Source organism: Homalodisca vitripennis, chromosome 5, assembly GCF_021130785.1.
Source record: "Homalodisca vitripennis isolate AUS2020 chromosome 5, UT_GWSS_2.1, whole genome shotgun sequence".
Taxonomy (NCBI): domain Eukaryota; kingdom Metazoa; phylum Arthropoda; class Insecta; order Hemiptera; family Cicadellidae; genus Homalodisca; species Homalodisca vitripennis.
Window position 1 is genome coordinate 129,863,685 of NC_060211.1, and position 26,928 is coordinate 129,890,612.

Genomic DNA, 26,928 nt, shown 5'->3' on the forward strand with positions numbered 1-26,928 from the left:
GGCTGTGAAAATGTTGCACGCAAATATTTACTGCAACAAATGTGTTTTGTTCTAAAACTGATTTTTTTCATTAAAACTAAGATTCGTATCATCCGCATACTGCACGATTCTTACATGTGGTAGTGATGATTCTATCTCATTAAAAAAGAGCAGGACAGAATATGGCTGAGAATTGATCCTTGAGGGAGTCCATAAATAATTTTCATTGAATTAGAAACATGGTTTGAAATTTGGACAACTTGAGATCGGTGGATTAAAAATGAACTAAGCCACAAGATAGGCACGCCTCGGGTACCATGTGACCCCAATTTGTCAAGCAGAGTAAGGTGGTCAACATAATCGAATGATTTAGATAGATCGAGAAACACACCTAATTTGTGATTTCGATTCTCTAGCTCTCTAAAATCATCTCAACAAGACTCACAACTGCGTCTATCGTTCATTTGCCCTCTCTGAATCCAAATTTTTCATTTGAGTGCTTATTTTATTTGTTAAGAAAATGAAGTAAAAAAATGTTTTCGAATATTTTGCTTATTACAGGCAAAATCAAGGGAGGCCGGTAACCATTGATGAGTGTGGGGTCGTCTATTTTGAAGATTTGGATTACTTTTGAGATTTATAGGAGCGAGGGGAAAACTCCTGTGCGAAATGACAAATTAACTAATACAGAAATATGTCTCACAATCATTGGACCTTTTCGATGGAAGCTGCTGAATGAGTCTATCCACCACTTCCTCAACGACAGTTGTAAGGCCATTGGGTTACTGGACTTGGTTTTGAATGGGTTTTACTTGATTTGATGATGGATGAGGGCCCGGGTCACAGGAAACGGAAATATTTTCAAAAAACTTGTCAAATTCATTTGCCACCTCAATCTCATCAAACACAATTCGATCCCTAATTTTAATTTGGACTTTTCGAATCTTTGCCTTTATTGTCAATAATGCCCCAAATGGTTTTTGAAATATTTTTGGAAAATATTATAGAATTTAATAAATCATATGATTATGAAGCTTGAATAAATTTTCTATAAATATTTTTATAGTTCCTGAAAAAAAACTTTATTGTCTTTTGTGTTTTTGTTAATTTTGGAGAAAAGTTTTTCTCTCGAAATCAGGATGCCTTTGGTAATCTATTTATTTTTCATGTTTTTATGACAAACTTTGACAGTTTTTGTAGAAATTAACATAAAAATTAAGACAATTGTCGAAAATTTTGAACAGCTGCTTTACAGATTAAAAAGAATTTAAAAATCTTTTTGCAAGTGAAACATTGAGAATGACGGAGTTTTTTAGCCTTGTGTCTCTTATATATACCATACCAATATTTTAGTTCTCTATTTTGTATGGTTCCAGCAAAAGTGAATTGAAAAGCAGTATTATAATATTAATATTTAGTATTATATAAGTATAAGGAAAACCAATAAAAACAGTATTGCCGAATAAGGTTTAAAAGTTGCAGCACGATAAGATTGATGCAAACATAATTGTGGCCGACAAGAAATAAATCATCTACTATGTTCGCTTCAATGAAAGATTCTTAAGTTAATTTAACAGCCAAGGTAAAAATAATATAGAGTCTTAACCACACTAATCCTACCTATACATACTCAAAGCAATAAGCATAATGTTATAATCGTTCAAATTTAAAATTAAAATAATATTAAAATCAAATAAAAATGGGTTTATATATTTTAAATTTGTTTTAATGTGTTTCTTTAGAAAAAGAATAATGTGACCCTTTTGGTCACACACTTGCTGTACCTAGCCAGAGTAGGTAACCTAACTTAAAAATATTTATTTAAAGATACAATCACTTTTTGTCATAAGAATGTATGTAGAGTTAATGTTTTTTTTAGGTGTGATACAAGAGAGCTGTCATTCCGAATTGGCAGCACCAAGTCTGAAGATGGCGGCCAGATCTTCACTGTAGACCATTTTACAATCCATGAAAACTATACGGGCAGATGGGATAACGACCTTGCGGTCGTCAAGCTGAACAAGCCCATCAAGTTTGGGAAGCACGTAAAACCCATCAAACTTGGAACAGAAAGTCTCAAAGTAGGAACTAAAGGCATGATAGCAGGATGGGGAGGGAGATCAGAAGTGAGTAGTAGCGATGTAACATTCTAAAAAATTAACAACACAGTAACAATGTAACTGGTAATATTATTTGATAAAGTTAACACAGTAAAAGTACACCACACTACTCGTCATAACGGTCTTAAATAGGTTTTCATTGCTCATTGCATTCGCCATATGTCTTGAAGACAGACAGAATGATAAACATCGTACCAACAGAGGTTGATAATAGATTATGCATTAAGGAATTCATTTTTTAAGAAAAAAAAAATCAAAATCATGTCAAAATATCAAATGTCAAATGTCAATTGTGTCATGCTCAAAATATAAAATCTTTCTTGAAGTACCTTATGTGATAAATTCTCATTTTCGTTAATTACATTGGATTTCATATAAGAATTAAAATAATAAAATACTACTCACCAAGACAGTATAACATAATGAGTGTGTTGGTATAGTTTAGCTAAGTTTTTTAATATTTTATATGTTTAAATGTATAGGTGTATTGGGTTTTTGAAAATTGATTTATTCTTATATCTTTCAGTTACCATAATATTAAAACATAAGATCAATGAAAAAATATTCGCTAACTGTCAAAAACTTACATTTACCATCATCTTCTCAGTGTTCCTCATAATAATGAAGCTTTATGGACAATTAATTGAGACTGTAGGTTTGTTTTGTTTTAAAGATGGCAGAAAATGAAATTTTTCTAGCCCCCACAGCTCTCGAGCAATACGCATTGATCATTATATTGAATAAACGAATTAAAACAACGTTGAAAGTCAGATTGGTTTTTATATATTTAGCTGCACCTTAGAGTAGGGTTGAGGCTGAGCTCTAGCCGAGAGATCACGCGGGGAAGTCAATAAAAGATCATTTTCTAAAGGCTTTGGACCATAATCTCCTAAAATCGTTTAATAAAACTGATACCGCTGACACATAAAGAACCTGATTCGAACACAGGGCTGAAAAACCTTAAATTACACCATGTGTAATGAATTGATTTGGAAAATTTACTGATTCGATTTAGTGCTAATAACAAATACCAAAATATAGGCTGTGGGAGACATTGAAATCTTTTTCGTGAACTTTTGATCATTTTATTAAACTAGAGAGGAACATATTTTCTATCTATGAAACCTGTTTTATTTCTCGTATCCAGATATATCATAGGTCTATATAGTGTAGTAGTTATCAAAATTTACAGTGTAAAATCTTTTGGAATATCACGATTACAATGTCTATTTAGTAGATTAATTCATACATCAGCTGTCCAATCCCAGTCGTATACCAGGAAAAATTTGTTGAGCCAATAAAACTATAATGACTTACAAAGTATTTAAGGATTCTGTTTGATTTAAAACATTGCTCGTCATTTATACAATAAATTATTTTAGCCATCTAAATTAAAGCACTTTTACAATATGATTTTCCATCCTTGGACTGAGCAGTGTATTGTTTATTAAAGTACGAGGAAGAAAACAGTGTACGTAAAAATTGTGATGTTTTTTATAACCTCATTATGGGTTTAGTCCGAAGAGTCGTCGCCTGTCTTGATGGCAACAAAAGTGACGGTTTCCGACTGGCAGAAATGTAAAGATATCTACCCCGATCACCTCACACCTAGACAGATTTGTACCTACGACACAAAAACAGGACCTTGCAATGTAAGTGTATTAAGATATAACGACGAATATATTAGTTATCACTAGTTACAATAATTTTAGTTTACCTTGGAAAACTCTCGATTAGCGAGTACAAAATTCATGAGTTTTATAAAATGTATCACAGCATTTAAATTTATGAACCTGCATTATTCCTGAAACGTACATATAATATCTGGTGGTTTACAATTTAAATAAGTTCTTACACTAATTATGGTACAACACCACCCGAGATTTATTATAAAGATGCAAATGTTACTATCAAACGTTTTCTTTAGCCATATAATTGTACAAGTAAAGTTATAATATTATTTTATTGGTTTCATGGTGAAAAATGTTTTTTATGAACGTGGTAGACAATTTTTATCCATGTCATATAAACATAAACCTAAATACTGTCTACTGAGAGGTATCATTTGCTTTTCACAAATTCGATAACAAGTCAAGTTTATCAAATCTGCATTTTCATTTATTTTATTGTGACACTTTCCAAATTATTTTAGCGGAATAAAATCTCTTATTATTTTTCTTTTTAACGATTCATTTCCTCAAATTTTTTAAATAATGTTCGGTGAGATAAGATGTTGGTTTAATTTTATCATTTCAATTTGCTGAGAATTATCTTAGGAAAACAAATTGGAAGTTTAGTACTAAAATTGATTTAATTATAAAACATTTACACCCAACAGTTTCAAACTTATATCAACTTATATAAACTAATAACAATTCTATATGAGTAAACAAATAATGTCATGTACAGTTTGACTGGGGAGACCCGCTGGTGTACAAGGGAGCGTTGTACGGGCAGTTGATTGGGATCAACGATTGCCTCTCTAGTCCGGTCGTTTACACTGATATTCCTGCATATGCTGACTGGATCAAAAGTGCCATACAAGAGTGATTGACCAGACATATAGAAAACTACAGTGAATAGTATAGATTGTAACATAGCTTATTTATAGATGGCCTAAACCACCATATGTGTTAGTACAGCCATGATATTTACATTGTGGTTTCATTGCCCCAGATCCATCACATTCCTCCGCAAACTCCTGTTCCAACTGCAAAACTTAGGGCATTTTTTTTACTGCATCAAATGAGCTCTGTCGTCCAAGAGATCAATTTATTGAAATAGATAAAAATAAGAGATATCAAAAAATTAATTAAATCTTTTATCAAATATTCACAACTAAAATTCGTATACGTGAATTATTTTGCAATGTATTACAGGAAAAGTATACATTATTTTAAAATGTATTAATAATGTAATTAATTATTTGCTTATTTTTTTTCTTTTTTACTTTAAGTAGTTCTGTTACTTTTAGTTTAATGATTTCTTTATTGCAAGAGTGTGGTTTTTATGTTGTTTTGAATAATTTTGGAGGTACAAATACAGATTATCTCGTTATTCTAACAATATTAATAAAAGCCAAAATAAGGACCACCCGTGGCTCTCATGGCCTGAGGATGGCTTTCATCTTTGAGAACCACTGGCTGTCTTCATTGTGCCTGTGTTGGTTTTAAAGATTGTGCCTCATGTTTCAAATTTTAAATAATCCTCGTCAGTCAACGTGCTACGTTCAAAAGGATATTATTTTATCTACTTACCCTATGAATACATGACTCATAAAGCCAATGTAAAAATACTTATTCTGTGTAGTAGCATTTTCCTTCATTGTTCTAGTGTTGCCCATGTATAAATGAAACTTCATAAAAAAATTAGACAATAGATGATTACGTTTTTGAGATGTGGGAAATAACAGACATATGGACAGTGTCATGCTTCTTTCCAGTCAATCAAATGTGGTCCAATGAATAGTTATTTGATAAGGCATATATTATGGTAAATTTAATCTATTCTTGTCTTTAGAAATAAGAATGATATTCTATATTGCCAGCTAGTCAAGCCTATTATCTCAAACACTTAAAACTCGTATTAGAACTAATTATTTTATATAAAAAAACTCATAACTGAATAAGAAAATACATACAAATTATTAAACTGACGTCTTACCTTGTACGTATGAACATAAGATACGTATACAAATCTTCCGCCTCCATTCTTAAAGTGGAAGTTCATTAAAAACTAATATTCTTAAAGTTATTTGTATAAAAATTAAACTAGAGACAATGTATTAGATCTTGTAATAAAGATAAACGTAGGGGATGAAAACAGGTAACACCTGCTATAATTCTCAGAAGTGGATGCATTTATTTGACCGTCTAACTTATTTGAATGAACTTTATTACGCACTGTAACATATTCATTTAAACATTGCATTTCCATTGCAATAGTGAAATTTATTTCCCTTGACGTTGATGTTGACTCACATGCGGTGGGCGTTAGCATCGTGGTTTGACATTGCAGCTGTAGTCGGAAAAAAGTTAAAATTAGTAGACTAGAATTCTAAATTCGCACCCGAAGTTGTAGTACTCATCATTAATATCTAACTCAGAGACTCGAAGTTAAACCCGCGGACATGGCACGCGAGGTGTTGCTCGGCAGCAGGACCGTTAGCTACAAAGTTCCCGAAAGAAAAATTAATACGTATGCTAATTAGGTTGTTAATTCGTAATGAATTTAGTTCCAAGAACATCGGATGTAAATTAAATACTTGCCTTGTGTTTCGAATAAGAAAATATATGTACAGTTATTTTTATATACCTTGAAGGTATATATATATATATATATATATATATATATATATATATATATATCTTTTGTATTACCAATCAGCTTGAATATTCTTCCAAGTAGTTTAAAGCTTAAAAACAGAAAATCTAGAGTTCATGTTTTAGTTTTCGAGTTCCTAGAACTATTCATCAGAAACACACTAAATTAATAAAACAGAACGTAAAGCAAGTAATAAAAACATTTAAAAAAGTAATTTTAACAAATAAGTACCGTAAACAACATGATTATAATCAGATGTATGTAGTATATTTGAAAATGTTTACATAGAGCTAAAAATTGGAATAGGAAAGATAATCGAATCATCTTAGGTTTAACCATTTAGTTGCCTTGTTTTTTAACTTAATTGATGTGCGATGTCAACATTTCTTAAATTTATCAGATCAGTATTTTTATTGGGATTCGGCTATAAATTGAAATTTTCTATTAGCAGATAAGGGTCTCTCATAATTTTGATGAACAACATCAACCCGGTGATTGGTCATTCTCACTCTTAATGGTGTGATGTCTTTTCCAATATAATATTTGGAACAGAATTTACAGGTTAGTTTATAAATGACGTTTTTTGTGGGGTAATCAATGTTACGTTTAATATGATATTTTTTAAGCTGTACTACTAATTCCCACATCTTGGCTTATTACAAGGATTGCACACGTTAGTATTGATGCTATTACTTTTTGAATTGCCTTCACAGTTTAGTTTTGGGCTGGAGAGAATGTTTTGTAAATTTGAAGGTTTCTTAATGATTACTTTAGAGGGCTTAGAAAATCAATTTCTAGTTTCAGGGAAAGATTTCAAAATAGGAAAAGAAACCTTCAGAATTTTGTGATTTTATGAAGGACAGGAAAATATTGAGTAATAAATGTAGGGTCATAGGATCATTAGGATTAATAGCATTGGAATTGTTTTAGTTGCTCTGATTTGTTTATCAAAAAGATGTTTTGAATACACCGTTTCAAAAAGTACATTAGACAGTCAGTTTATGTACCAAAGTTATGAAATTCTGAAATGCACTCAATTTTTTAAATCGAAGGGCATTCTAAGGAAAATCATTTAAAATACAATATGATGAAGCCCTACGATATTTTTTAAACAATAGTAGGTATAGATATAATACTTTTAATTAAGTGGTCATGGTAAAGAGGTGGAATAGTACCAAGCATCTTTATTGATTCTTATTTCAGTAGTTGCGCATGTAAGACAATGCATTGTTATTCAGATACATTACACTTCTTGTCTTAGCTCAAATTATGAAAGTAAATGAACACTAGACTTATGGAAATATTTTTAAGGTAGTTAGTGACACTTTACATCGAATGGAGGATGCTCTAAAAGAGTTCAGCAAAACTTTTTAACACAAGGGTAACTCAAGATGTACATTGCTATTAAGTGTGATTTAAGTTGTACAACAAAAGAGGTCCAACGCCTTACCTAAAGATAAAGATTTTCTATTTTAATAACTGATACCAGGTTTTTCTCTTCATCTCTGCTAAATAAACGCTTTATGTACATCTTGAGCTAAGCTTATGGTAAAAATTCCTTATATAACATTTCCATTATTCATTCCGCCAGATCATGCAAGAACAGTTTCCCGGCCGCCTGATCTCATTTTGAGGGTATGTTCCATGGCCTTATAGTTCTACCGATTTGAGCTCATGTGATTATTCTATTTGGGATTACTTTAAAACTGAGGTTAATACAGTTCGACCAAAGACCTTGGATGCCCTTAATGAAGCAAATGCTGATATAATCGCTGTAATATCGCCAGCTATGCTGGGTAGAGTTTTAGAAAACTGTTTTGGCAACTTAATATGTACATTGCTTGTCACCTAGACGATATTATTTCCAAAACCTTGAAGAAATAAAAAGCTTTTTTAAGCATTTCGGCTGTTTAGAAAAATAATACTATCTTTATTAAAAAATAACAGTTGAAAATAATAGTATTTATACTTTTAATTACATGTTCAGTCTGATTGTGACTGGCTGTTAAACTGTCTCTCTGAAGGATCTGAAGGAAGGCAGGAGCCTTGTACGTGGATGTGCTTGTATTTGTCGACTGGGTCAAATGGGCCGTGAAGCCCTGGCCGACAGCGAATTCTTGGTTGAATAAATAATGAATTATTTGACATCGTTGTTTTCTTTTCCAATTAACTTTACTCTATGAAAAAGACACGGGTATGTCGATTAGGCCACAATTATAGTCTTTGTGGAGTCTCTTATTCAGCTGTTCCTTTCACCACGACTTAATTGACTTCTTGAAGTTTGTTCGTAGGAAGAACTTCTCTTTTTCATTAGATAACTTGATGATTTCATGGAACTTTTATAATTTGTGAAATTGATACGAAAGACTAAACAAAATTACAACACTATTCACGTCACTTTCTAACTCGTCACAATAAATGAAAACCGATTGAAGTTTAGAATAATAATTTTAGCTGAGGATATCAAATACTAATGCAATATTTTAAAATATGTGACTGCTATTTTGAAATGAGAATTAAAATAATTCTCCCATGTATTTTTGGCGAGACTCCTTGTTTTAAAGAGAAATTACTTCTTGAGATCGGTGTGGATAGTTGTGAGCCTACCAGAGGCGTCGCTCTGATATAGCGGTCCTGCCACGCCATTACGTTGTTCAGAGAATTTAACTATTTTCGTTATTGCTATTTATACTTTGACCATTTTATCAAACATTTACTTAAAATTTCTACTGCAGTTTAATAATCAATAAAACTTTACAGAAAACTGAATTTAATATTTAATGAACAATATTATTTTCACTCTTGATATAAGTCTCTTAGTCTTGGAATAATGTAAACTTTATAAAGAAATTTTGAAATCGATTTTTTCTTGGTATAAATTAAGTTTCAAATGAATTTCAGTCTTATAACTAAACTTTATCAATACTTGAATTTAATGTAGAAATGGTCGTTAAAATATTTAATATTGATAGAACATTATATTCTTGAGGTATTTTTAGCCTTTTTACAGACAGACCTAAGAAAAATTCTGCTACCTAAATTAATGTAGAAAATTCGAAATAAAAGCGTTCTCGTTATATCATAAAAGATAGGCTTTTTTAGCATAGTCTCATGGAGTTTCATTATTATCAAACTCAAATCTTGCCTGTATAAATGAAGTGTAATTCTAAAATTTAGTTTTACATAAGTATAAATAGGGAAAGTGAAAAGAATAAATACTATAAACATAACTTTTTCTGTCCTTATTTGGAATTATAATATTAATCTTCAGATTTAACTGTTGAAATAAGACTGTTTTTCAATTAGTATTATTTGAATGTTTTGATGCGAAAATGAAACCTAGAGTTTTTAGTTCGGATAATGTATTTTAGAATGAAGAAGAACTTTTTTGTGTTAGAACATACAACACCTGTTATGCTTCCCAAAACGGATAAATTAATTTTAATTTTCAACTTACATGAATGAACTCTGTTATAATTAGCAAACTATTAAACTTTGTATTTGCATTGTAATGCTTTAATACTCAGGTTTGATATATCTTCTTACATCTTTCTTTTTTGTCGAGAGTTCTAATAATAATACTGTTAAAACGTAACAGATCTAAAGATATATTAATAATTCAAAATAGTAATTTCCTGAAGCGAAACTTTCTAACAATTATACATTTTCAACGCTTAGCTCACATTTTTGCGTTAATTGCTATTTGTTTATTTATATGATCAAGACCAAAATAGAGTAATAGTGAGTGAGAACTCCAAACCTGCAGAGATCCAAGGATAGCAGTCATCATGTTTTCTCTTTATTTCAAGAGAATAGCAACAGGAAAACCTCAGAGAACCTATATGAGGGGAAAATATACTGAGTTTTGTTCCATTTATAAGACCAGTGCTGATCCTCTATCTTTATTTGTGTAATTAATATCAATATTTATTAAGTAAGTACATCTGCTTGTTTAATGCAAGTTTCTTTATAAGACAAAATTATTTTAAACTTGAGAACTTTAAATTACCATATTATTTCAAGGATGAAGATTCCTTTTACATTCCAAGAGAGCAATATGGTATGTATTATAGTTTTGATAAAATAAATTATAGGCTTTGGAGACCAGATTCAATTCTGTACTATCCACTGCAGAAATGTTTGTCTAAAAACTTTTGCTACTTGTGAAGGAAACAGGATTTTTCCGGACATTTGCCATCGTTCAGTGAAACAATAAATCAGTAACACTACGTTTCGAGATCTGCAATCTGATCTCTTCTTCAGGTAAAGAACTAACCTAATACATAATATTACAAACTAGGTTAAAATAAACAAATCTTACCAAAGCGTTGTGGCACGCCTAAGTCAGGAATCACAACCTACATGTTGTTTGTCAACTTCACTAACTGTATAAACATGCACTTAATAAAAAACTATACAAAACATTAATCATTAAAACTTTTGCTACGGCATTAATTTAATTAAAATAATTAAAAAAACAAAATTGGTGCGGGCAGATTACTTTTATTAAGACATTTAGGCAACATTTCATTAAATCCTTCCCCATTCGGCTTAAATAAAATATTTAGGAAAACATGAAGTGTTCCTAAGGACAAAGTTAGTATTTTACAGGAGTTAATAAAATATATTCCAGGCAATGGAAACATACTTTCGAAGTTAGATTGCTTTTCAATAACACAATAATAAACGAGTATAATGAGCTTATGAAAAATCATGATATGACTAGTATATAAAAGGTTATGGCATGCTTGGAAAAAATTTCCGCATAACAAAGCTCACTGAGATCATCGCTATTATATTTGTAATACTGAGTCAAATATTTAAAATAAATTAAAAGTCCTTTATATAGTGAAATAAATTATTTAGTTTTTTATTCTTAGAACACCAATTTTTGAATATTGAAATGTACTTGGTTTTGATTTTGAAGAAGAGAGATCACAGCTTTAATGCGGTGCTAAAACTATATTGTTATTGGTTAACATTATATTTTACTAAGTAATAATTAGCTAAAAGACAATAGTCGTAACATGTCTTCTAAAGCAAATAAATTAATTAACTAAAAGTATTGCATAGAGAAGTGTTACAATCTCAAATATAAATTTTGTCACAGTTTTCTGTCAACTCTCTTGATAGGACTTCAAATTGTTTTAAGTAAAAAGTATATAACTTGGTGGTAGAAAATTGCACGACCCACCTTTCTCCTTATAGGTTATGGCCGTTTAGCGGATTACACTCTGTAACTGAGCCAACACGAGGACACTCCTAATTATTTATACTTCAACGATGCACACAAACACCTGCTACTGTCGTACGTAGTTTTGGCATGCCGTCTCAATTCGGGTTTGCGGAACCGATCTGTCCCTGTATGAAGTGCACACACACTGCACTAGGGTTCGTCAGGTGTTCAATATGTCTCACAATGCAGTTACACTTTAATATACCACTTGGTGAAATACAACCAGGAATTGCGCTTTTATAAAGCATGAATTGCCGACGCGATCATCTCACTACTACACACGGTAAAAATACCATAGGATTGCGTGGTGAAACATAACAGTGTGATAACGTAATTTGCTGCTCTCAAAAATAAACTAAAGAATCTGTATTCATTTTATTGGACATTATTTTATTGCTTTGCAGAGTGCACAGTACTTAAAGCATTTAATGATTCCAGTTTTCAAACCTGAATATATTAAAAGGAGAAGTAGCCTAGCATAAACATTTTTAAAGCTATTTTAACGTAACAATTTTCGTGTTGGTATGTTTTTCCATACAAAAAGATAAAAAGACAGAAAACGAACGGAGGTACCTGGATAAATAAAATTACGAAAGGAATCCATGTATCTGGAAACAAACTAATGTTTTTTCACTCGATTCTGATGACCTCTCAAAATGAAAATTTCTACAGATATTATACAATTATAAATGAATATAAATAAATAAATAAATATATATATATATATTATCTTTGGAAATTTTCAAAATCAAATGTCTCAAGAAAACCTCGTAATAAAAATTTAGCAAAATATTTTTATAGCTGTAACACATGCGGATTCGACAATATCTCGCAAAAGTGCTGTCAATATCTGGGAACTGGTGACATCTTTGGCTATAGCCCCTGTGATCTAGGTAGAAGCGGCGCGTGTACTTGTGGGACTAAAACACAAAAAGTCAAGTGCCATCAATGGAGTGTTAATGTAGATGTTAAAACGTTGTTTCAAGCAGTTAATAACACCACTAACAAAATGGGTAACTGTTAATTGAAGATTGGTATCTTCCTATCAAAATTGAAAAGAGCAAAAAATATTCCAATTTTCAAAAAGGATGGTCCTTTGCTGATCAGCAACTACCGTCCGATTTCAATTCTGCCAGTCTTGAAAAAGTCTTTGAGAAAATCTTTGTTGAACTACTCAAATGTTTTCTGGAAAATTTTGAAATTGTCAATCCCACTCAATTTGGATTCAGAGAAAAAAGTGTACAACAGCTGCTGTAAAAAACCTCATTGAGCAAGTTGGCGATGGACTGGAAAGGCGGGAACATGTGTTACGCGTCTTTCTCGACCTCTCCAAAGGATTAGAGTGTGTGCATCATGGAACATTGCATCACATGTTAGAGATGTGTGGAGTACAGGGTCTGCCTTTAAATGAATTGTGTCTTGTCGTTGCAAACAAGAGCAGTGTGTACAGATTTCGGACCGTATCACCAAAATGAAAGATCACTCATGGAGTCCCGCAGGGATATATCCTTGGTCCAATTCTCTTTTTCATTTACATCACACATGATCACAACCAATCAATACAAAATAGAAAGGTGGTTCATTAGGTGGTTGATAGGACTCTCTGCGTCAAGGCCAGAACAGTTCAGGACCTCGAAACAATTATGTTTTCTGACTGATTTCCTGCATTAACTTTTTCTCTGAAATAAACCTGAAAACAAACGAATCAAAAACAAATGTCATACAATTTGCATTGAGGAATCAAGACTCTGAAACAAAACTTTCAGTGTTTGTGGAGGATGCTCCACTCCAGGAAACACTGTTAACAATATTCCTTGTAATGTACCTAGATCAGCGTCTGACTTGGGATAACAACACTACCAGTTTTAATATTAAAACGTAAAAACGTAAGTGCTTGGTGTCTTTATCACTGATTGTATAATACCCTAAAGTTACTTTTTACAATAAGTTCGATTCTTGATACTAGGTTTTATAATGGAATTCACCATAATAGTACTTAAAATGAGAGTCCACCTTAATTGCAAATTAAAAACCCCGAAATCGCAGAACACACTAGGAAAAACACATTACTGGGTAAATGTAGCACAAAATAGAGAGGATAATACAAGAAAATGATTAGGCTAATTAAAAAAAAACTATACAATACATAAATGTTGTATTTAAAAAAATTATTTCATAACTAATTAATCACGAATTTTCATAATGGAAATCTATTTATAGAGAAAAAGATGCTACCCTAGTAGATATTTGTACTGGAGAAACATGAAAACTAACACTTATATCGAAGATTTGGTAAACTCTAATAAATTTTGCCAAGAAAGAAACACAAACAGATATGATAATAATAACAAGCACCCTCGGAAGGAAATGTTTGTTACTGGCAAAGGAACTTAAAAACATGCCAGGAGTACGGCCAACATAAGGCCAGTACTTAGAATCTATTTGCTAGAGTGGGTAATGATATTTTCCATGGAATGGGTGCACCATTCAATTATTCTAGCAAAGGAGAATCAAAGCGCAATAAACCGAAAATAAGAAATTAAGTTCCTATAAGTTTGTGGAACATATAAACTTATAGCGTACAAAGCAATATTCACATGTACGTAATAAAAATAGTATAGCGAAAGTGTATAGAATACTTTGTAAACAGTTAAGTAAAGTAGAATCCTTATGTGAAGAGCAAAAATTAATAACAATGTTATATGGAAATGAAAAAAAAAAAAAAACGAAATATTTTCTAAAACAATAAGAGTGAGCAGTTAATAAGTTCCTCTTTTTTATAGTTATAATTTGTTTTTACTGATTCAATGCCTGTTATAAAACTGTGTTTATGTATTTTTTCTGCTTTAACACATTTAATACTTTAATTTTCTCTTCGTGTAGTATTCTCTTTGTTAATCGCTTATGAAAATTATTGGAAATAAGATGTTCATTAATGATTTAATAAGCCTCTTATAAGACTTTTACAAGAGTATAAGCTGTGTGTTTTATCTAGGTGGCTGAATTAACAAGGCTGGTTTATGTTGACCAATACGTCGTAACAAAGTGACAGACAGTCAGACTATTTTGAGTTAAATTCTTGTCGGAAAGAGTATTATTCGTTTAAATAAGCCTAGACATATTTGCGTTACGTCTTAAATTCACCGCAAATTGTTATCAAAAAAATCCTGTTTGATTTTTTTTTTCTATTTTTCAGAAAATTTATGTAATTATGTAAAAAAAACTGCATTTTTCTCCAATTTTTACTTTGTAAATAATTTTTTATTGGAGCTTTCTGAAATTTCATGAAATTGCAATTAAAAAGACCATAATAAGTAATTCACATAACTTTATGTGATACTTATTACCAATAAAAGTAAGAAAAATGAAATTTCTTTTAAGATTAAAAAAAGATTTAAACCAATATTCTGGTGAAATTTAAGTGAGATTCAATTGTAAAATTTCACAAAAACTTGTCCATTTAATAAGCTACTTTTTAACATAAAAAGTATTTATTCCTGGTTCAAATAGCTGGAGAAAAGTGAAGTTGAATGTGGAAAAGCATAGACGTTTGTAACAAACAACACTAATACAAGTTGGTATTAAAGTTATAATATACACTAAAATACACTAAAAAGGACAAATTTTATTATGATTATGAGTAAAATGGTGAAACATTTGTTGTTCAGCTAGTAATGATAAAAGAGAAAATCCTCACACAGTTTTAAAATTTCACATATCATTTTCAAACTCCCTGCCTTGTTTCCTAAGACATGCTCTTGCTCTTTTCATCATCGCTCTAACTGTAACTTTGAAATATAAGGTTTGGCGAAGTTTCTCAAAAGCTGCTAATATTCTTCCTCTTAGTTCTGGTTCTGAGTTTACTGGCGTGGAGTATCTTTCATGAATCCCCAGACAAAAATCCATGTATTCTCTTTGTTAATCGCTTATGAAAATTATTGGAAATACGAAGTTCATTAATTATTCAATAAGTCTCGATCAATAATAACGATATTATGTTTTAAATACTTTGCAATACCAATTTAAAAGCTTTTAGCGTTGTATTGTATTCATTATATGCAATACGAAATAATTACAAATATTTAAAGTGTCGTACTTATTCTGCCTTGATTTATTATTTTATTTAAACCTGAAAGTTGTGAAAAAATTTGTTTCAAATACAAGACGTTAGCGACATCTGTGATTAATAAATTCTTTACAGATTTGTCATTCATATTTGATAATAAATTGCCTCTCTACAGTTTGTGTTCAATACTTTTTCTAAATATTATTACAAGTTATTTTATACAAAATTCTCAAACATAAATTTGAATGATTTATATTTTTCTTACAATCACAAAAAATATAATAAAATCGTCTCGTCACTCTACGGACTGTTTAATTCAAAAATCTGTTTGGCAGGTCTTGGCATTCCATTTAAATTCATTAATTAAAAAAATCTTTTTAAGCAAGAAATTATCTTTTATTTAGGATTGATTATTAGCAGTAATCTAAATATATTACAGTGTTCTTGGTTTAACGTAATAAAAATTAGACCAGTGAAAGTTATATGTTTTACCTTCTACATATCTCAACTTCTTATAATTAATTGTCATTGGTGTGAATTTAAAGCGATTTAAACTCTTTATGTTGTTCTCAGCTATAATGTAGGCCATTATTTTAAATAAAATGTGCACCCATGAAGTCTATAGCAAGGAGACAGAGTCTATACTCTCGTGATCTGTCATCGTCTATTCTCCTTACATATTCCTTATAAGTTTATGTCTTATTATTTGTAAATGTTTATAGTTTCTATTTCAGCAAAAATCTTCAGTATATTCCAAAAAAAAAAAAAAAAACAACCGCTTGGAATACAGTAATTTTTTAGAATTATTTGTCCACATAAAACGTATGGGGCACATATTCACGCCTACGCCTTTTATATTTCTTGAGGTTTAAATATATCATAAGGGATTTTTTTAGGTTAATTAATACTTTTGTTTCATATAATAGATATTTTGAATAATTATTTTAGATTTACCTTCTTGAGACCCACAGTACAAAAACGTAAATTTGGCACCAAAACATATACTATAATTTCCGACAGAACCATTAATCGTAAACGGTGTTTGTTTTAGTTTCTTATAAAGATTTTAAAACTATAAATGATATCTAAGTAATAAAACTGTACAGACACATTAGCCAACAAAATATTATCCAATATTCCAAAAATTGATGCGTTTTCAAAAATAATATGTAATGAAATTTCAGTCTAATATACCTTTATATGTAAGTTGATTTATAAATTTCATACTTAATAGATAAGTGAATAATATATATACAAGGTAGTCCACCAAGCATCACTTAACATGCTTTGTTGAGGTTTCATACAAAATCTGTATAGCACATTTATCAAACTATGTGTTGTCAAATACGATTTGTTTATCCTGCAACTTTATCGTTGCTATCATGATTCTTCAAAACCCAATGTAAAAATCTTCGCTAACTAAATTTCATTAGGTAACTTACAGAATCATCAAACTTCATGTATCCTCTGTAGATAGTAAGCTTCATGTAAAATGTCATATATATATAGATCAGTTAGTTCGCCAGATATAGAGAAGATAGATAGACAGACATATATATCAAATGTTTCCCACCGGTAAAGTGCTTGATTTTGTTAAAGTACTGTTAAACAAACGGCTAACCTAAACTTGTTTTGTCCAAAAACTTAATCGAAATTATCTAATTAAATTCCGCATATGGATCAAATATGGCGGTGGACAATGTGAACTAAATATTATTTCCAATACGAAATGACGGATTTTTGTGGTTCAGTAAGAATATTTAAACAAACGTAGTAAACTGAATGGGATGAATGTTATTATAAAACTCCTCCTTTACATACAGAGCAAACAAAATAATCAAAACACATTAGCATCACGTTTATTGAAAGCAAAATTAAATGTTACTGAGTTTTAACATTATTTTTTTTGTTTTTTTCAGAGACTGCTAATAAACACAATTGCTCATTACAATTTTATAAAAATGGTATAAGATAAATAGTACTGTATATGTAAAATAAATTATTACTAAGTAATGATTTGTCTAACACGTGAACGTTTATATTTTAGCCGCATTCATTGAATAACTAGAGAAGGTCTTTTGAGTAATATTTTAAATTAAAAAAGAAGAATATTTAAAAGTAATATGTAGGAAATATTAGAAGGCTTTCAAAAAGCAGTCAATTTTAAACATTGTGTAATGCATCTTGTGCACAATCACTTAAGAGAATAATTTTAGCTTTGGAAATGTATTTCCTTGTAGCCAGTAAATTTCCCTGTCCTTCATTAAAGAGAGCCATAAGATCTAATCAGTTGTAGGCATAATTGTCTTTGAAGTATCTATGATATTTTAAACAACAATGTTATCAAAAATCATAACAATTATTGGAAAATCAAACACGAATAGATTATCTTAACTTTTTCTTAAACTGTCTTGATAATTTTATGATATTTAAACCCGTACCACAATTCATATTAAATTAAACATTCTAACCGCTGGTAGGTTTAAGTAATATCTTTCCTTCAGTGATCAACAAATACTACAATGAAAGTTGCATTTATTTATTTTTTGGTGATTATCCTGAGTTTATGTAAGTAGTGTTAGAAATAAGTGATTCTTAGAGTGAAATATTGTGTTTGGCATTGTATGTGAGTGGTGAAAAATATGAAAATATTGAACGATAATTTGTTAAGACAATCTATTTTACTACCATTATGTTCTTTATGTCGTATGAATTAAATATAATAACCGAAAAAGTTTTTACTAGTAACGTTGTGATAGGGTAACACCAAATCTAAGATGAACAAAGTAAAGATAAATTTACTGTTCACTCACACTTTTTTCACTTTAGTGATGGTATCCATTAATAAAGTACTATTCCTTAAATTGAATTTACAACAAGCTTTAGTAAAATAATAAATTTTGCTATTTTCCTGCTAATATTGCACACACATACTTTAGTCTACTTTTATATATTATGAAATACATAATTAAAGTACAATACAAATATAATTCAATCTGTTTGTCTGCACATTATCCTTGGAATATATTCATATATCGACTGTATCTATTAGATATGTACAACAATATATTAGTAACTTTTTGAGAATGGTAGGTACATCTTAGTAACCCACAACACATATTTTATGTGTAATATCTAAAAAAGGATGTATAGGTTAATTTAAATATACATACTCAACATTTAAAAAACGTTTTTATATAATTAGTTACTAGCAAGTACACTAATTTACACCATCACATAAACATCGTATGTGTTTGTGCATTACTCAATTACTTTATACTTATTTTACATAACGATTCTTAGGTTCTCTGGTTAACATATGTTATGAGGCCTATTTATATTTCTAATATCCCTCCGATCTACGCCCTACTGGTCTGTAAAGTTCCCATAAAAAAGTATTACAGCAAACAAATATTATTATTATGTTTAACGTAATCAACTGTTTGGAGTAAACTTATTTTATGCCAGCACAACCTTATGAATGATGAATTCAACTGTTATTATAGTTTTTCTTTTAATTTATATTCTTGAAAGGAAATAATAACCTAGATACTAATAAGAATTTAACGTTACACGACTTGCTCCCGTCTCCTGTATGGCATGACGATTGCTATTTACTGTAGAACAGTGGTCATTTATCAGTAGCTGGAATTGTGTCTATATCATTTGTGTTAATTTACAAAATGTGTGATTAATTTGATTAAATACATGATATCTCTTATATCATGTATTATCCTGTGCAAGGGACTGACACGTATTTCCAGACTTACGCGTACCATAAGACAAACTTTATACATACAATTAATCAATTATTATTAAGGTTATACTGTTATCCGGATCTACACGACGTTATTAGGTAATACTCATGAATCAGCATGCGATTTGGCAGACTTTAAACGTTTAGCAGGATTTCTAGTTCGCGTAAATTATTTTTCCAATTGGGTATGTATATTTATGGACATTTTAATTTAATCTGGTATTTCTTGCTACATAGATTATTATGCCTTATTTACCCGACAAGAATATATATTACATAATCAGGTCTGAGAAGCATACTTTAGTCAAGAGACAACTAAGATGGATTTTACAACAATCCTTAAATATATAGTGCAAGATAAATAGTAACAGCCTTTGATACCTGCATTACAATACTGATAAGTTACTGCATTATTAATGTTTTTAATATTTATAGTTAAAAGTATTATTTTACTTAAACATTTAATTTTGTTATCTGGATATTGTCTTACTCCATGCTACACAGAGTTTGAGGAAAACGCTTAAATAAAATATATTGTGAGTATTAAACTTACTTTAGCTTCCACAACTATAAATGTAAAAAATATTAATACTAGTAAAATTAATTAAACACATATTTTGCTAGTAGTAGTACAATTGGTGAAACACATGTTGGGCCGTTAAAAACATTTTTTACACATAATTTTTTATTAAATTTAACAAGATCTTGAAATAATAACATCTTTGTTCAAATGTATATTTCGGGAGTAGTGGACGTAGCTGGGAAGAAATTTTTAAATAAGACTAGGGCAACTAGAGACTTTAAGGCAATCCATGTCAAATTTCAGCACAATCGGTTTTTACGCGATAAAATAACATGTATTTTTTTAACAACAATTTAGCAAAATAAAGATTTCAATCTTAAGTTAATTCGATAGTAATTGTAATAATGCTAACAATAGTAATTTATCCGTACATACGTCGCACTTCGTTGGTAAATATCCTCAGTCTAACAACATAAGTAGTAACAATGTTACATTTACAGGTTTAGCAAGGGGGCTACAAATTCAGGGGCAACATCCTAGGGCTAACATCGTAAGCAGTAACAATGAGAAATCCAGTCTTGGGATAATTAATGGAAAAACCACTTCCATTCAAAAATTCCCATTCATGGTAAGTATAGCTATTTGAGTGTATGCATTATTTATTTAAATCTATCATAAATACATATCATAGCGTATCTTGGTTACAGTGTTTACAATATTATCCTTTATAATTGTAAATTGGTTTTAATATAAATAAAAATAAATTAGAATAAGAGTAATTATCAAGACGAAACTGCCAAAATGTAAGTATAAGAAACTTTTTAATATTTGCGAACAGGTATTAACTACAGGTAGTGAAACAGGCACTCAACAACAAAAATATACATATACATATGAATTATTTTTAAATCAAACAAATACATAATTTAAGTATTAAAGATACTATAAATTGTATAGCATTTTATTTGTTTACATATAATCTTGTACCGTTAAAACTGTATTTATGATTTGTAAGCATGTGTTATTTATTTTATATAGGAATGTTGAGTGATCAAAAACATACATAGTCTTGGTCATTAGTAACTTAGACTATTAACTATAAACTTTACCTAAAAATGTGAATGTGTGTAAAACATATGGGATTATTATTAATCAATAGTGGTGGCATCCTTGGCGTATAGTAAAACGCTGTGAATAAATGTCTGCATATTAGCAGATTTAAGCTGTTACCATATATTTTAACTCCTGTTGCAAAATTACCTATTGCAGGTTGCCATACTCCTGGAAGATGAATTCTTTAACACAGGAGTTATTCTCAACTCTCGCTGGATACTGACTACTGCCTACACCGTTTCTTGGTAAGACATAAACAATGCTTCTTACTCTTTCCATATTTAACTCATGGTAAAAAAAATACTGTTATAAAACCCGAAATAAAGAGCCGCACTTTTTAGAGCGTATCTTACTTAGAAAAGTGTAAAGATTCTGAGTTTAATATTATTCTAGCTTTATGTAAAAAAAGATATTTAATGCAAATAATATTCTTTTCCTACCTAAGACACAAAATATTTTGTAAATATCGATAATCATTGCTATTATTAGCTGACACCAGTGAAACCTGTCCAAAGGATCCAGTCTTTATTAGAAATCAAATCAGGCCACTGCTAATTTATACATATTGAATTAAAACACACACATACACACACACAATAGCGCGCGCGTGAATATATATATATATATATATATATATATATATATATATATATATATATACGTATTTCTATGAATTATTACTGAATCACAAAAATTACTTCCTCGGAAGGGAGTGTGCATGTATAGACTGTGTATGTATTTAAAAAAGATTATGATTAAACAAAGATTGACAGTTTGTTGACTTCATCTGTCTACGTGATGTGGGATATATCAAAACCAATTGGGATGTGAATTTTGAATTTTTTTATATATCTTATTTTATACTCAACAAAGTTACTCTTCATTATGTTCATAAAGTTTAAATTTGGCACGGTGAAATCTTGTCATTAAATATAGATTTGAAAATTAGACATAAACAAAAAGGTTTGTAGGTAGTTTTATTTCGTCTCCTGCAGACCTTAAATGCATTATATCAAATACTACATTAATATTAATGTTCCTGAGTATTGCGGAGACAAAAAGTACATTGGTATAGCAAACGTCAAATATCTAATAATTTTGACACACATGCTACATCGAACTCTCATTCATACATTCATTTATGACACTCACTCTGCTCCATTCATTGCCAATGATTTACCCACCTAAATTCGAGAGTAAGTCTTCTGATTGTGCGGTGTCCCAGTTATACGCCATAAAATCGCTCACGCTATAAAAATTGTTGGACACTAAACAGCGTTTCAAACGAGTTTTAAATGCTTTATGCGTAGGCGAGTTTTTAATTTAAATTGGCAAGCTGTTTATGAGATGAACACCTGCCTGTGAGGGCAAAGGTTCATTAACTACCGTCCTGTGTCTCCTGGTTCGGTAGTTTTCTCTGCCTCTTGTCTCGTACGAGTAAACTTCCCGACCATTGTTCAAGGTAGATTTAAGCATACAATATGACGTTGTTTCTAAAATGTAGAGACTTGGCAGAGTCAATAGTTGCAATCTTTTATAATATTGGCCTGCACGACCCTCTTAATTTTAATTTTGCAATGATGCGTATCGCTAGTTTTTCAAACTTGAACGGTCTTAAAAATTGGTTACTTGCACATGCACCCACATTACAAGTCCATACGTGAGATGTGGATAGATCAAGCCATAATAAGCCGTCATCATAACCTGAATATAGCAGTATTTAGCTTGAGACCTCAACACATAAATGCCTGAGGCTAGTTTGAAGCAAACGTAATTGATATGAAAATTCCATGACAAAACTTGTTCAAGGTAAATTCCAAGGAATTTTGAGAAACAGAGCTCTTCTAATACGGCCTCATCCAGCACGTTGGCCGGGCCATTTTCGCAGTCTGTCGAGCGCAAAGAAAAATTTAGAACATTAGATTTTGAAGAATTTGTTTAAGATTGAGGCTGTGAAAATGTTGCACGCAAATCTTTACTGCAACAAATGTTTTTTGTTCTAAAACTGATTTTGTTTCATTAAAACAAAGAGTCGTATCATCCGCATACTGCACGATTCTTCCGCAAGAGAGGCACGCCTCGGGTGCCATGTGACCCTAATTTGTCAAGCAGAGTAAGGTGGTCAAACACAATCGAATGATTTAGATAGATCGAGAAACACACTTAATGTGTGATTTTGACTCTCTAGCCCTCTACAATCGTCTCAACAAAACTCACAACTGCGTCTATCGTTCATTTGCCCTTTCTGAATCCAAATTGTTCATTTGAGAGCTGATTTTATTTGGTAAGAAACTGAATCATTAAAAAAGCTTTTCGAATATTTTCTTATTACAGGCAAAATCAAGGCAGGCCGGTAACCATTGATGAGTGTGGGGTCGTCTAATTTGAAGATTGGGATTACTTTTGAGATTTATAGGAGCGAGGGGATAACTCCTGTGCGAAATGACAAATTAATTTATACAGAAAAATGTCTCACAATATGCTTAGAGCATTGCTTGATGAGCCACATTGACATTACATTATTATCATTGGACCTTTTCGATGGAAGCTGCTGAATGATTCTATCCACCACTTCCTCAACGACAGGTGTAAGGCCATTAAGGTTACTGGACTTGGTTTTGAATGGGTTTTACTTCATGTGATGATGGACGAGGGCCCTGCTCACAGGATACTTTTGCAAAAAACTTGTCAAATTCATTTGCTACCTCAATCTCATTAAACACAATTCGATCCCAAATTTTTATTTGGACTTTTTCGAATCTTTGACTTTATTGTTAATAATGCCCCCAATGGTTTTTGAAATATTTTTGGAGAATGGTATCGAATTTAATGTATCATATGATTTTGCAGCTTGAATAAATGTTATATAAATATTTTTATAGTTGCGGAAAAAAAACTGTATTGTCTTTCGTGTTTCTGTTAATTTTGGAGAAAATTTTTCTCTCAATTTCAGGATGTCTTTGGTAATCCATTTATTTTTCAGGTTTTATGACAAACTTTGACAGTTTTTGTAGTTTGCTTGTAGGGCAGCAGAATATAAGATACAAATTAAGACAATTGTCTTAAAAATTATGAACAGCTGCTTTACAAATTAAATAGAATTTAAAAAGTTTTTAGCAAGTGAAACGTTGAGGATGGCGAAGTTATTGGCCTTGTGTCTCTTATATATACCATACCAATATTTTAGTTCTCTATTTTGTATGGTTCGAGCAAAAGTGAATTGAAAAGCAGTATTATAATAATAATATTCAATATTATATAAGTATAAGGAAAACCAATAAAAACAGTACTGCCGAATTAAGGTTTAAAAGTTGCAGCACAATAAGATAGATTTAAACATAATTGTGGCCGACAAGAAATAAATCATCTACTATGTTCGCTTCAATGAAAGATTCTTTTGTTAATTTAACAGGCATAGGTAAAATTAGTATAAAGTCTTAACCACACTTATCCTACCTATAGATAATCAAAGCAGGAACATTAAATCATAATGTTATAATCGTTCAAATTTAAAATTAAAATAATATTAGAATCAAATAGAAATGGGTTTATATATTTTTAATTCGTTTTAATGTGTTTCGTTAGAAAAAGAATAAACCTTTTGGTCACACACTTGCTGTACCTAGCCAGAGTAGGTAACCTAACTTAAACATATTTATTAAAAGATACAATCACTTTTTATGTCAGAAGAATGTATGTAGAGTTAATATTTTTTTTAGGTGTGATACAAGAGAGCTGTCATTCCGAATTGGCAGCACCAAGTCTGGAAATGGCGGCCAGATCTTCACTGTAGACCATTTTACAATCCATGAAAACTATACGGGCAAATGGGATAACGACGTTGCGGTCGTCAAGCTCAACAAGCCCATCACGTTCGGAAAGAACGCAAAACCCATCAAACTTGGAACAGAAAGTCTCAAATTGGGAACTAAAGGCATGATAGCAGGATGGGGAGGGAGATCAGAAGTGAGTAGTAGCGATGTAACATTCTAAAAAATTAACAACACAGTAACAATCTAACAGGTAATATTATCTTCCAAAGTTAACACCGGAAAAGTACACCACACTACTCGTCGTAACAGTCTTAAATGAGGTTTCCATTGCTCATTTCATTCTCCATATGTCCTGAAGACAGGCAGAATGATAAATATCGTACCAACAGAGGTTGATAAAAGATTATGCATTAAGGAATTCATTCTTTAAGAAACGTAGGGTCATGCAAAATTTAAATTCTAAATATAAAATATTTCTTGAAGTACCTTATGTGATAAATTCTCATTTTTGCTAATTACATTGGGTTTCATATTAGAATTAAAATAATAAAATACTACTCACCAAGACACTATAATATAATGAGTGTGTTGGAATAGTTTAGCTAAGTGTTTTAATATTTTAGATGTTTAAATCTATAGGTGTATTGGGTTTTTGAAAATTGATTTATTCTTTTATCTTTTAGTTACCATAATATTAAAACATAATATCAATGAAAAAATATTTGCTAACTGTAAAAAGATCATATAGAGTCACATTTACCATCATCTACTCAGTGTTCTTCATACTAAAGAAGCTTTATGGACAATTGAGACTGTAGGTTTGTTTTGTTTTAAAAATGACAGAAATGACATTTTTCTAGCCCCCACAGCTCTCAAGCAATACGCATTGATCATCATACTGAATAAACAAATTAAAAATAACGTTGAAAGTCAGATTGGTTTTAATATTTTTAGCTGCACCTTAGAGTAGGGTTGAGGCTGGAGCTCTAGCCGAGAGATCACGCGGGGATGTCAATAAAAGGTCATTTTGTAAAGGTTTTGGACTATCATCTCCTAAAATCGTTTAATAAACTGATACCACTGACACATAAAGAACCTGATCGAACACAGGGCTGAATAACCTTAAATTACACCATGTGTAATGAATTGACTTGGAAAATTTACTGATTCGATTTAGTGCTAATAACAGATACCAGAATACAAGCTCTGGGAGACATTGAAATTTATTTTGTGAACTTTTGATCATTTTATTAAATTAGAGAGGAACATATTTTCTATCCATGAAGGCTGTTTTATTTCTCGTATCCAGATATATCATAGGTGTATACAGGGTGATTCATGAAGTTCTCCCCCCACTTCTACAGCACATTGTACTAGTAAAAATAATGAAAAAATGTTATATAAACATAGGTCCGAAAACGCTTCATTAGCGAGTTACAGCTAGCGAAAGATTTCGCCTGAATTCCTGGGTAAAGAGTAAAATAAAGCCATACTGAACTTTTGGAAAGGTTAATTAAGTAAGAAATATCGTGGATTCTTATGTATTTTTACCTGATAAAGCTAATAAAATAGGTTTCAGAACTGTACCTGTAGTAGTTTTTGAGGGATTCAGGGTTAAATGCAAAAAATTGGGGCACGAAACAATGTTTTTTTAAGTTTGATGTACAATAACTTTGTTAAATTGGTAATAAATACATAAAATCAACAAATATTAATTGTAGAGAATTTAATTCTGAGAAAATTGATATAATCAAAGTCTAAAATAAAACAGAAATAAGTACCAAAAAATCGATTTTATTCAGTATAATACATTACTAGCTGTAAAGAAATACTGTACGGTATTTAGTTAAAATAAAACAAAAACAAAATGTTTGTTCCTTAATGATGAGATAAATTGAGAAAACAAGATTAACTGTTAAATAAATTTGTTTGTAAATAAAAATATCATGTTTTATTACGTTGAAATTTTTTTTTAATAAAAATTTACATCAAATGTTCGAAAATAAATGAAGCAAACATTTTCCCATTATTGTTTACT

General features: G+C 30.6%; 1 protein-coding gene across 1 annotated transcript in view; it reads left to right on the forward strand.

Moving 5' to 3' along the window:
• LOC124363618 (transmembrane protease serine 9-like) overlaps nt 1-26,928 on the forward strand; it is a 43,462-nt gene that overhangs the window by 13,328 nt on the left and 3,206 nt on the right. The window contains exons 2-7 of the mRNA XM_046818876.1: nt 1,859-2,105; nt 3,617-3,751; nt 4,509-4,632; nt 20,505-20,632; nt 21,274-21,362; nt 24,837-25,083. Coding sequence (XP_046674832.1) covers nt 1,859-2,105; nt 3,617-3,751; nt 4,509-4,632; nt 20,505-20,632; nt 21,274-21,362; nt 24,837-25,083 — 970 coding nt within the window. The remainder of the gene's footprint in view (nt 1-1,858; nt 2,106-3,616; nt 3,752-4,508; nt 4,633-20,504; nt 20,633-21,273; nt 21,363-24,836; nt 25,084-26,928) is intronic.